Raw genomic sequence first — 11,771 nt, 5'->3', positions numbered from 1 at the left:
GATACAGTACTGCTGAAGTAGGCTAGCTGGCAGTGGGTGCGTTGTTGACACTACACTAATCAAGTCGTTCCGTTGAGTGTAATAGTTTCTGCAGTGCTGCTATTCGGGGGCTAGCTGGCTAGCTAGTAGTGTTGTTTACGTTACGTTGCGTTAAAAGAACGACAATAGCTGGCTAGCTAACCTAGAAAATCGCTCTAGACTACACAATTATCTTTGATACAAAGACGGCTATGTAGCTAGCTATGTAGCTAGCTACGATCAAACCGTTGTACTGTAATGAAATGAAGTGAAAATGTGATACTACCTGTGAATGCGACCGGGTTGTTGAGTTCTATTCAAAAGACGTTGGCTAGCGTTGGCTAGCTAGCACAGTCTCCTGCGGGAGCGAAGTGCCGATGCGACCACTCGCTCCAACCCGGAAGTACTACATTCACAAGGCAGCATGAACCTTTGGTATCCTAACCTAAGACTAACAGAGCCCCACAGCCTTGGGAATGTAGACTGATGATTTCACAAGTTGTTGCACCCATCCATAATATATCACAGTAATGTATACTATATGAATCTAAGTTGACTTATACTGTATGTGTAGGTAATGGTGAGTGTATGTGGCTACAGTATGGAGACCAAGAGGAAGAAAGACAATTTCATGGGTCCCAAGACTGCACAGCCTCGTGGGAAATAATCACTACAGGTGTATTATGTTTGAGTAATGTCTTCTTTTTTTAACTGTGATGCATATCACTCCCCAGATATTATCATGTGTTAGCAGACAAGTTAAATGTCTCATATATTCAGGTATCTTCTGAAACCTTGTAGACATGTTCTACACAGGTCAACCAAAATGTGTATGTAAAATATATTTGAATCCCCTTTTTGTTGTGTGCCTAATGTAAATGAGCCCTGCTATACTGTTCTAGAAAAACCACACATGTCACACCCAAGTGCCTTTGGGCAGTGGTGGAAAAAGTACCCAGTTGTCATACTTGAGTAAAAGTAAAGATACCTTAATAGAAAATGACTTTTAAGTGAAAGTCATCCAGTAAAATACTTCTTGAGTAAAAGTATTTGGTTTAAAATATACTTAAGGATCAAAAGTAAATGTAATTGCTAAAATATACTTTATCAAAAGTAAAAGTATAAATAATGTCAAATTCCTTTATTAAGCAAACCAGACGGCATAATTTAAAATAATTACGGATAGTTAAGGGCAAGCTCCAACACTCACACCCATTTACAAACGAAGCATGTGTTTAGTCCACCAGATCAGAGGCAGTATTGGATGACCAGGGATGCTCTCTTGACAAGTGTGTGAATTAGACAATGTTCCCGTCCTTCTAAGCATTCAAAATGTAACGAGTACTTTTGGGTGTCAGGGAAAATGAATTGAGTAAAAAGTACATTATTATTTTAGAAATACAGTTAAGTAAAAGTTGACAAATATAAACAGTAAAGTACAGATACCCCAAACATTACACCACTGCCTTTGGGGAGGTGGGACCACAGTTTCAGTGGGGTAGGAGGGGTTTAGTACTACTGCTGTGAGGCCAGAGATTAAATAATTTATAAAGCCAGGAATCACAATGGTCTGGTGAGTTTGTTCCGACCTGCATTGGAGGAGAAGAAAAGGGATATTCCATATTTAATGTGGAAAGGAAGTGTGCACTCTTAGAATGAAGACGGGGACAGTTCTTGCAGTGTTGTTGCTGGCACTGTTTTCATCTGCTGCAGCAAGTAAGTACAGATGTAGGATCTTAATTTAAGCCAGTTTACTACAGCAGGAAAATGATCCTGCAGCAACAGGAAATGTGAATTATTGTGTGTATTATAATTAATGGGCATGTTTGTGGGGGGTTGACACATTTTTCGTAAGGGAAAATTAAGTCTAATATTTCAAAGTGGAAATTACAAACTTCAAAAGCCTTTTTAAACCTAAAATACACTTACAAGCTTTACATTTCCTGCATTGCAGGAAAGTTATCCTGCAACAGGGTGATCAAATTAAGATGCTACATATGTACAGCCACTCTGGATATCATTATGTATACCAGATAATCTGGTATACTTAGATTTTATGTTTATAAGAAAGTATATTTTGAAGTTACAATAAGGCATTATTTCTTACCTCAGGCTGTGGTGCGTCAGTATTTCACAATATGATGATAATTTACTAACACTTGTTTCATTCAAACCTTTCAGTAGTGCTGTGTATTGCGAAACACTGCATCTGGTTTTGTTTTAGCCACTCTTATGACAGTGGCTCCTCAGTGCAGCACTATGTGTCCTTTGCATGACAAAGGGTCAGTTTCCCAGACACAGATTAAACCTAGTCCTGGACTAAAAACCGTTTCAATTAAGATTGTACATTTTATTCTCCAAATACTTTGCAAACATTGCACAAATATGAATTAGTCTTGTTGGCATCCTTGATTTTATGGGGAAGCATCATTGCAGTAATAGGGCCTCTAGGAAGATTCAATGCACTAACCTTCAACATTGTGCAAGTCACATGAGATTTGAAATAAAATAGTTAAAGCACAAGAGAGAAGGGTCTCCTTTGTCACCAATCGGTAGTTTGCATTCATTCCGAACAATATAGAGAGTATCAGTCAGCTACCGATGGTGGGATCATTGCACATTACAGTAGCATATTCTAACAATCATATCCTTGATAATCACTTTACAGTCTCCCCCAATTGGGATATGATTATTTTGGCTATAGGGTGCCGTGTATGGATGACCAGAGGTAAATCTAACTTAGGTTTATCATTTTGATGTGTCTTTTTTGGGGGGGATTATTGATTTAAAAAAAAATGCATTTATGAAAATAGTCCGTGCTTATCAGTGCAATTAAATATAAATAGTTTGACCTCTTTGGTCCTTATGTCAAAGACAATCCTCTCCCTTAGCCCTAATCTGTAGTAAAGTTATGGTACACACTCAGCTGACAGTCACATGAATAGGATTGAGGGGGATTGTAGAGCTTTTGGGATAAGCAGTCACCTAGGTCAGAGCTAAGCCCCCTCCTTTGGTTGCAACCGAAAGTGTGACCATCTCCGGCCTTTTCAACACTAATGAATAAATGCTGACTGTGCATGTATTTTACTTATGTCATTTCTATCATTTATATTCCAGAGCCCAAAAGTCGCTTCACTCAATATCCATCATGGAATACGAAAATGTATCCAGTGTGGAAAGATGAAGACCCTCGCTACAAAGACTCTTGGAAAGGTATGCACAATTTTCTTCTGTCTCAACACAATGTTAAATACACTGATGGTTAAATAACATATGTCCTCTTATTTATCAGGAATATCTCTGTGGACAAAAGGGTTTTAAAGTAAAGTAAGTCAATTGTTCTTGTGAAATAGTATACTTATGATATTCAATTCAAAGTGTACATTCTTCTCAACAGGTGGCAAGGTAAAGTTCATTGTGGGCAATGACGCACCGACCCTGACTGCAGCCAAGGTGACCTTTACCATCGAGCTGCAGTTCCCACACAACCAGAAGGTCATGCCCGACGGAGAGGTGGTGTGGGCCGAGGACTTCACCGTCAATGGTAAGTCCTCAAGGACTGACTGGGTTTTGATGACCTCATCCCTAGGCTTATTGGGAGGAAGAGTCTTGTGAACAAGATTAGAGATTTTGGCTATGTGAGGGGCTTTTGTCACTTATACAGTAATCTTGGTGCCCAGAGCCAAATCCTGCATGAGTGCTGGCTTCTGGACAGCTATTGTTCATTAATAATTCATGACAGTCTACAACATCTGTATTGTTCTTTCCTTTTGGAAACTACGGTGCCAAGTTACTGTCTGCAAAAATGAACGTTTTGAGGTTAGACACGACATATCCATAGTACATACTCCTCTGTCTAAAGACAAAGCGGAAACCAACGTGCCCTCTGATTTCCTCTAGGAACACGCTACCATCAGTCTGAGCCAGTGTATCCTGCACAGAACACGGAGTGGAACGGAGTCTTCCCCGACGGCACACCTTTCAGGAAGGGTGGTGACAAACCCCCCCCGTATGTGTTTGTATGGAAGACATGGGGTAAGTACAGCTGCAAGCACTCTCATCTATTAGGCCTACAGTATTCACGTTAACGTGTTTCACTTTGTCTTGTAGGAGTGTTATAGACGTTTAATAACCATGTAATAACACTGTTATAAGCATGCAAAGCTGTTTCCTTTTCTTTGCCTCACAGGTCAGTACTGGCAGGTGTCTGATGGCCCCTCCTCCTCCCTCACCATCGGGACAGACAATGTCCCTCTGGGTTCCTACATAGTGGACATTGTCATCTACCACTACCGCAGCCACGAGAAGTTCATCCCTCTGGGATACGCCTCCACACAGTTCTCCATCACTGGTTAGTAGAATGAATGAGTGAACAAATTGAATGACTTAATGAGTGAATGAATGAACACATTTTAGTACTATTTTAAAATGCACATGTTTATTCAACTACGTAGAAAACAACAATACTTGCTACTAGAAGTTACTTGAGGGTATTTATTTCTGTTTCTTTAGATCAAATCCCCTTTGCCGTCTCGATGAGCCAAGTGAACGACATCAACGAGGCAGACCTGAGCTTCGTCCAGAACAGAGCGATAGCCTTCACCATCAGTCTCCACGATCCCAGCGAGTACCTGAGTGACGCTGACATCACATACAACTGGGACTTTGGTGACAGCAGCGGAGCTCTCATCTCCAGAGAGCTGACTGTCACCCATACCTACATAGTGGCTGGCGGCTTCAAGCCCCGGGTGGTTGTACAGGCCGTTATCCCTGATAAAGCATGTGCCACACCAGCTGGTGTTATCCCCACTGGTAGCACTGTCACTATTGGGCCTGCCAACCTGGCAGGCACGACAGGTAATTCTCATCTTGAAACGCTGTAGTCCAGAAGTGAATGTCAAAAGGCTTTACTTGGGTTCCTTGCATCCTTAGTCTCGCCAAGGAGAGAGGACGTGATGAATCGTGGGGGAAATACGTTTGACATTCACCCAATACGTAGTAGGCGTTGCCAGAATTGACCAAGAAAATAGGAAATTTAATGGTCATGTTTCTCTCCCCAGTGAGAGCTCCTGCTGCGGCTGTGTCAGCTGCTCCAGTAACGGCGGCCACACAGGGAGCTACAGTAAATGTAGGCCCCTCAGTCCCCGCTGAGACTGATACACAGGAGGACACGACTGAGGTGGGAGCCTCCACCGCTCAGCACACAAAGACACCTTCTCCAGTCAACCCTGACACCTCAACTGTCTCCGCTGGTTCAACAACAGCTGCTTCTGAAGTAGAGCCAGCTGGTGTGTTCAAAACACCTACGTAACATGTTAATTGATGAATTAAGGGAATCAATTGTGTGTCTAAGGTGTTTTAAATAGTTGGATTGTCACTCTTCTCCTGATACAGGGAGGGCCGCTACCGCCCAAGCTCCCGTGGTGATAGTTGTTAAGCGTGAAGCAGGTGAAAAACCCAAGGATGATGACTGTGTGATCTATCGCTATGGGTCCTTCTGCGCTGGCATTGACATTGTTGGTGAGTCAACTGTCTTAAGGACATCTAAATCTCCATCTTGTGGTTTCCTAATATTGGATTTGATTAACATTGAGGATTATTACATCCCGTCTTTATGTTTTTGTTGTCAGAGGGCATTGAGAGTTTGAAGATAGTGCAAGTGGACAATGCTCTGATCAAGACTGATGCATTTGAGGTTGAACGAAATGTAGTGGATCTAACTGTCACCTGCCATGGGAGGTGAGCATTCCTGCACCAAAGCAATTAAAGGGTGACTGTCTCAAAGAATCAAAGCAGTCATTATTTCTCTAAGCAGAATCATGTTCCACAGACAAATCAGTAAGGAATACAGGCCAAAATCCCACCAGTTAAGCACCAGGGCTAGTTTCATTTCCCCAGATTAATCCTAGTCCTGGATTATTATTTTTTATTATTGCATTTTAGTCCAAGATTAGTCTGGGTCAGGGAAACCGGCTTCTATTGTTGCACTGAGTGTTTCTGACCCTGTGTCTGTTTTCCACCAAGCCTTCCCACAGAGGTGTGTATGTTGGTGTCGGATGCAGACTGTCTGATGCCAGTCCACACCATGTGCAACACAGTGTCGCCCTCTTCTGAGTGCCAGCTGGTACTGCGCCACATTTTCAATGACTCTGGCATCTTCTGCATCAATGTGTCCATGACCAATGATGTCAGTCTGGCAGTCACCAGCGCCAAAGTTAGCGTGACCATGGGTATGTACTGTAACATGTCTGCTCTTCACATCTCTGTATGGAGGCTATGTTGGGTGGTAGCACCACCCATGTCTCATACCTGGGTCCCAGGGACAATCAGTCCAATGCCTTCCAGTCCAAAACGTATTGTTATTGTTTGGAAAATAATGAATATACTTTAATATGTTGTTATATGAAGTTGTTATATGAAGTTGTTTAACATACATTATTGTCTGTGTTCTGGCAGGTTCCGGTCTGTCCTCAGTGGGTACTGTAGCCATGGTGATAGGGGTCCTGATCGTTGCTCTGGTCACTGGATCCGTGGCCTACACTTACAAGTGAGTCACATCAACATTGGTCTAAACTTGTCACACCTTTCTGAAGGGTTCCATATCACCACAAACTATAACCTGTAACGCTTACTTTGAGACATGACACTTATGGTGTCTGTTTACACTGTACAGCCATGTCTCAGGGCAACTGTATGCGTCATATTGTACCATTGATAGTACCTTTCTAATGACCTTTTTATCCGTTATTTCACCAGGGGAGACACGTTAAGATTCACACATTTTTGTCAAGTGAGCTTAGTAAAAAATATAATGTAATTTAATGTTCTCTTTCTGTTCCACAGACGTTTCAAAGCCTACCGTCCTCTGAAGGAGGAGTCTGTGGTTGGCTCCTCCTCCCAGAGCGCTGAGAGTAGTCCTGGTTGGAGCTCTGGACCTCTGCTGTTTTGGAACCTTCTGAGTCGACAGGCTCCTGTAGAGAACAGCCCACTGCTCGATGACAGGCTTGTGTGAATGGACAACAACAACCCATTCAACTGCCAAATACACACAAAACAACAGCCCAAGAAACATTTTATTTGCACATATAGTCATCTGACATGTTTTGTTTTTTGTTTTATACTTTTTATACATTTATTTTTTAACTGTGTGTAATTTGGCTTATTTCCCTCAAACTAAACATTTTCAAAGAGCATATGTATGGTAAGATCAACATTGATTTAACATTTTTATACTGGAGATTTGACCAGTGAATATTAGTGGAATCTACGGTGAAGTTATACATTTTAATATCTTTCCCCCATTAAAATCCCCCCAAACTGCACTATTGTATTTCTATTTGTCAAAATAATGTTGTGATTAAAGACCAAGAGCACAAATGGCTAATTGAATTAAATATTTTATTAGGTATCATAATCAGATCATGCAACAGCAACAATGTTTGACAATGTCTTGCCTGCAGGGACATTTCAATACTCCTCTCCCTCCTCCTCTCCCTCCCCCTCAATGGAGTCAACCCCTACCTCCTCGTAATCCTTCTCCAGGGCTGCCATGTCCTCTCTGGCTTCAGAGAACTCTCCCTCCTCCATGCCCTCACCCACATACCAGTGCACAAAGGCACGTTTGGCGTACATTAGGTCAAACTTGTGGTCAAGACGAGCCCAGGCCTCTGCCACAGCAGTGGTGTTGCTCAGCATGCACACAGCCCTCTGTACTTTGGCCAGGTCTCCACCAGGGACTACAGTGGGAGGCTGATAGTTGATGCCAACCTTGAAACCAGTTGGACACCAGTCAACAAACTGAATAGAACGTTTGGTCTTGATGGTGGCAATAGCAGCATTGACATCTTTGGGCACCACATCACCACGGAACAGAAGGCAACAAGCCATATACTTGCCGTGGCGAGGGTCACATTTCACCATCTGATTGGCCGGCTCAAAACAGGCATTGGTGATCTCAGAGACAGAGAGCTGCTCATGGTAAGCCTTCTCTGCAGAGATGACTGGGGCATAGGTGGCCAGAGGAAAATGAATTCGGGGATAGGGCACCAAGTTGGTCTGGAACTCTGTCAAATCAACATTAAGGGCACCATCGAATCGAAGGGAAGCAGTAATGGAGGAAACAATCTGGCTAATGAGCCTGTTGAGGTTGGTGTAGGTGGGACGATCAATGTCGAGGTTCCTACGGCAGATGTCATATATAGCCTCATTATCCACCATGAAAGCACAGTCAGAGTGCTCTAGGGTGGTGTGGGTGGTCAGGATGGAGTTGTAAGGTTCCACCACAGCTGTGGACACCTGGGGAGCTGGATAGATGGAGAACTCCAGCTTGGACTTCTTGCCGTAGTCAACAGACAGGCGCTCCATCAGCAGGGAGGTGAAACCAGAGCCGGTGCCACCTCCAAAACTGTGGAAAACCAGGAAGCCCTGAAGGCCTGTACACTGGTCAGCCTGAAGAGAAAGAGAAATATGTCAATAAAAGGAGGACAACCGATTTCCACATTCTGATCAGATAGTTGATCAAATATGTAATTCATTCATTCAGAGATAGCCACCAGTTTGCGGATCCTGTCCAACACCAGGTCAATGATCTCTTTGCCAATAGTGTAGTGTCCACGGGCGTAGTTGTTGGCAGCATCCTCTTTGCCAGTGATGAGCTGTTCAGGATGGAATAACTGGCGGTAGGTCCCAGTGCGCACCTCATCTGAGGAGAGAAAATGAACATTAAGGAGCTCAAGAAAGCAGTGGAAATCCTTTTTGACATACCTTTATTTCAATTGAATGAGAACCAGGAAGCTTACCTATGACTGTGGGCTCCAGGTCTACAAACACAGCCCTGGGGACATGCTTTCCAGCCCCAGTCTCACTAAAGAAGGTGTTGAAGGAGTCATCTCCTCCTCCGATGGTCTTGTCACTGGGCATCTGTCCGTCAGGCTGGATCCCATGTTCCAGGCAGTAGAGCTCCCAGCAGGCATTGCCAATCTGGACTCCAGCCTGACCCACATGGACAGAGATACACTCACGCTGGAAAATAAATGGAAAAATATTTCATCCTCTACAGGATCAGTGTCCCATCCTCGGGATGGTTGAGCTAATGTAGGCTAATGTGATTAGCATGAGGTTGTAAAAAACAAAAACAATTCCCAGGACATAGACATATCTGATAAGGGCAGAAAGCTTAAATTCTTGTTACTCTAACTGCACTGTCCAATTTACAGTAGCTATTCCAGTGAATACCATGCTATTGTTTGAGGAGAGTGCACAATTATGAACTTGAAAATGTATGAATAAACCAATTAGGTACATTTGGGCAGTTTTGATACAACATTTTGAACATATATGCAATAGTACATTGGATCAGACTAAAGCCAACGAGTGGCCAAAGTCTAAATTACGCCTGGGTTAGAGCAATTCATTATGGACTTTCTCTTGCATTTCAAAGATGATGGTGCAAAAAAATGTAAACGCTGTTTTCTATTAGTATTTACCAGATATAATGTGTTAAATTCTCCTACATTATATGCATATCTTTGCTTCAGGTTCTGAGCTACAGGCAGTTAGATTTGGGTATGTAATTGTAGGCAAAAATGTTTTTTTAAATGGGCCGATCCTTTAAGAGGTTTTAATGTAGCAGAATTACAATACATTTGACAAAAATGTACACTTGCCAAAAACACCACCTAGTGGAAGACTGGGTAGTCTACATGTAAACTGAAGAACAGTATAAATGGAGACCAATAGCAGAGGAAACTTGCCATCTATAAACATATGGCCATTATTAAACTGACAAGAAAGTCATATTACATCACTAAGGAATTCAAATGCAGCTGGCATCTGGAGAGGAATCGGTTTATTTTCAGGGTTAAACTAGACATAATGTTAGACATTTGTTACAGAAGAGAGACATATATTCCCCTTCTGTCCCCACCCAGTCTGCCCTCCCACACCTAGCAACACAGTGAATGACAGTGAGAATATAATCCCATTTTATTACCATTTTAAATACATTTCCTGGATAAATAAATGTTGCTGCCTATGATGAACATTGTATAATTCATGTTTTCAATAGCTAGCACAACTTCTGCATGCAAAATATAATGCCCTTGTTCTTTCATTCCACTGCCATACCAATTTATGTAATACCCTTGTATTAAACATTAAACCGAAATAGCATGCAATACCATTTCCAAACGCTAATGCAGTCTAAACAAATATTCTGCACGAAAATGCTCAAAATCCCCCTCAATCCAGAATTCATTGTCCGAGACAATAAGAATCGACCCATATAGCCACAATTAGGGTGTAATATTGTCTCATAATTGTATAAATTCTCATTAGAAAACATCAAAAACGTAATTATTTCAGGCTTATTATTGCTGAAAAAAACAACGTAACTTACCATGTTTTCTAAGGAGGATCGAACAACAAGGGAAAATACAAAGCAATACGCAGAGAGATCCCTATTTGTGTCTGAATGAATGAGCGTATTCTCTGCCCGTCAGGGTCGACGCAACAACTGCTGTTGTAGAGGGGCGGCGCTTCCAGATTTATGCACAGGCAGTGTGCGTTGTGTAATTCGCCTATTTGAGTGTGAAAATGACATTTTTAAAACGAAGCTTTTATGCTAATTGTATATTTTTTCGAATTGTGCATTATGATAATTATTAAATGGTATGTAATTCAGGGAATGGAAGGTAGTAAATTGACCCTATGTCCTGTGTCAAGCTTTTTGAATATATAGTTCACCCCAATTAAAAATGCATCTTATCATGAATACCCTTGAGAGTGAGCAATCCCATATTTAGGTGTAGGGACAGCTTTAGCATTAAGAGTATTGACTGCAAATCAATGGGAGTGTTGGAAGGTACTGAAGGTCAGAATGCTCAAAGAAATCTTCCAATCTATCACTATAGGACAGCCTAAAACATACCCACATCTTAAATTATGGTTATATATAGATTTATGTCCAAAGTCCTTTTAGAGAACAGTACCAGATAAATAATTTAAAATGACAGAATCAGGGAAGGACGCTATCTCACTGAAGCTGAGCCAGTGGTCCAATGATGCTGCTGAAGCCTATTTTTCTCCTCCTATCTCTCCTCCCTCTTTGTCCTATATTCTCTGGGCTGATCACGTGATCACCGTGTCTTGCTCCTGAATGCACTGGGCTGGCCTGAGTGTATACGTTGTTAAGGACGTGTTTTATTCTTTCTGCTATCTATCCAATTGAATATAGCCATAATGACCAAACATGTATTGACTTCAAGGGCTCAGGTCTGAGTTCGCTGATAAGTCTGCATCACCACACAGACTGTCCTGAAGGATTTACACGACAACCCAGGGTTGAAAAGCCTGCATTGTCAGACTATCCTGAGTACTGGATTTTGTCTGGTAGTCATTGTAAGTTCTTAACTGACTTGCCTAGTTAAATAAAGGTGAAATCATACAAAAACAACACAAATACTGTAAAGTGAATAATTGCTTTGTTTACAGCCCCTCTGTAAAATCCACTCAAAAGTATCTGAAACAAGCAATTTGTTTGTCTTTGGAGCTTTATTTTGGAATATTCTAAATATACACTGTGAGCAAAACAGGTTGAAAAGACTTCATTTTAACAGAAAAACTGGTTGAAATCACATATTTTTGACCAGTTTTGCTCACTGGGTAAGCTACCAAGAAACAAACATGAATGTCAATTGTGTGTTAAAACAGTAAAGTGTGAGTGTGATTTGGGTCCACTATAGAAGGTGCGGACA

The 11,771-nt window shown here is 41.8% G+C and overlaps 2 protein-coding genes across 2 annotated transcripts; one reads left to right on the top strand and one right to left on the bottom strand.

Annotated features, from left to right (window-relative positions):
• Window positions 1–1,576: 1,576 nt before the first annotated feature.
• Window positions 1,577–7,340, top strand: LOC124046045 (melanocyte protein PMEL-like). Its single transcript, XM_046365994.1, has 12 exons — window positions 1,577–1,734; window positions 3,136–3,231; window positions 3,416–3,562; window positions 3,919–4,053; window positions 4,208–4,369; window positions 4,531–4,875; window positions 5,079–5,306; window positions 5,413–5,538; window positions 5,649–5,757; window positions 6,043–6,248; window positions 6,475–6,565; window positions 6,862–7,340. The coding sequence occupies exons 1-12, from the start codon at window positions 1,674–1,676 to the stop codon at window positions 7,028–7,030; spliced, it is 1,875 nt and encodes a 624-aa protein (XP_046221950.1). The 5' UTR covers window positions 1,577–1,673; the 3' UTR covers window positions 7,031–7,340.
• Window positions 7,341–7,399: 59 nt separating this feature from the next.
• On the bottom strand, window positions 7,400–10,544 carry LOC124046046 (tubulin alpha chain-like). The gene is made up of 4 exons (XM_046365996.1): window positions 10,415–10,544; window positions 8,817–9,039; window positions 8,571–8,719; window positions 7,400–8,466 (listed from the first exon to the last, which is right to left on the bottom strand). Exons 1-4 carry the CDS (start codon window positions 10,415–10,417, stop codon window positions 7,486–7,488), a joined length of 1,356 nt encoding a protein of 451 aa, XP_046221952.1. The 5' UTR covers window positions 10,418–10,544; the 3' UTR covers window positions 7,400–7,485.
• Window positions 10,545–11,771: the final 1,227 nt, after the last annotated feature.

The sequence above is a fragment of the Oncorhynchus gorbuscha genome, linkage group LG10 (genome assembly GCF_021184085.1).
Source record: "Oncorhynchus gorbuscha isolate QuinsamMale2020 ecotype Even-year linkage group LG10, OgorEven_v1.0, whole genome shotgun sequence".
In the NCBI taxonomy this organism is placed as follows: domain Eukaryota; kingdom Metazoa; phylum Chordata; class Actinopteri; order Salmoniformes; family Salmonidae; genus Oncorhynchus; species Oncorhynchus gorbuscha.
This window is presented reverse-complemented; position numbering and strand designations above follow the sequence as displayed.

Coding starts and splice junctions, on each gene's coding strand:
- LOC124046046 (XM_046365996.1), bottom strand. Junction 8,720..8,816: donor CCTGGAGCCCACAGTCATAG/GTAAGCTTCCTG, acceptor TTCTCTCCTCAG/ATGAGGTGCGCACTGGGACC. Junction 8,467..8,570: donor TGGACAGGATCCGCAAACTG/GTGGCTATCTCT, acceptor CTTTCTCTTCAG/GCTGACCAGTGTACAGGCCT.
- LOC124046045 (XM_046365994.1), top strand. CDS start 1,674: ATGAAGACGGGGACAGTTCTTGCAGTGTTGTTGCTGGCACTGTTTTCA. Junction 4,054..4,207: donor GTTTGTATGGAAGACATGGG/GTAAGTACAGCT, acceptor TTTGCCTCACAG/GTCAGTACTGGCAGGTGTCT. Junction 4,370..4,530: donor CACACAGTTCTCCATCACTG/GTTAGTAGAATG, acceptor CTGTTTCTTTAG/ATCAAATCCCCTTTGCCGTC.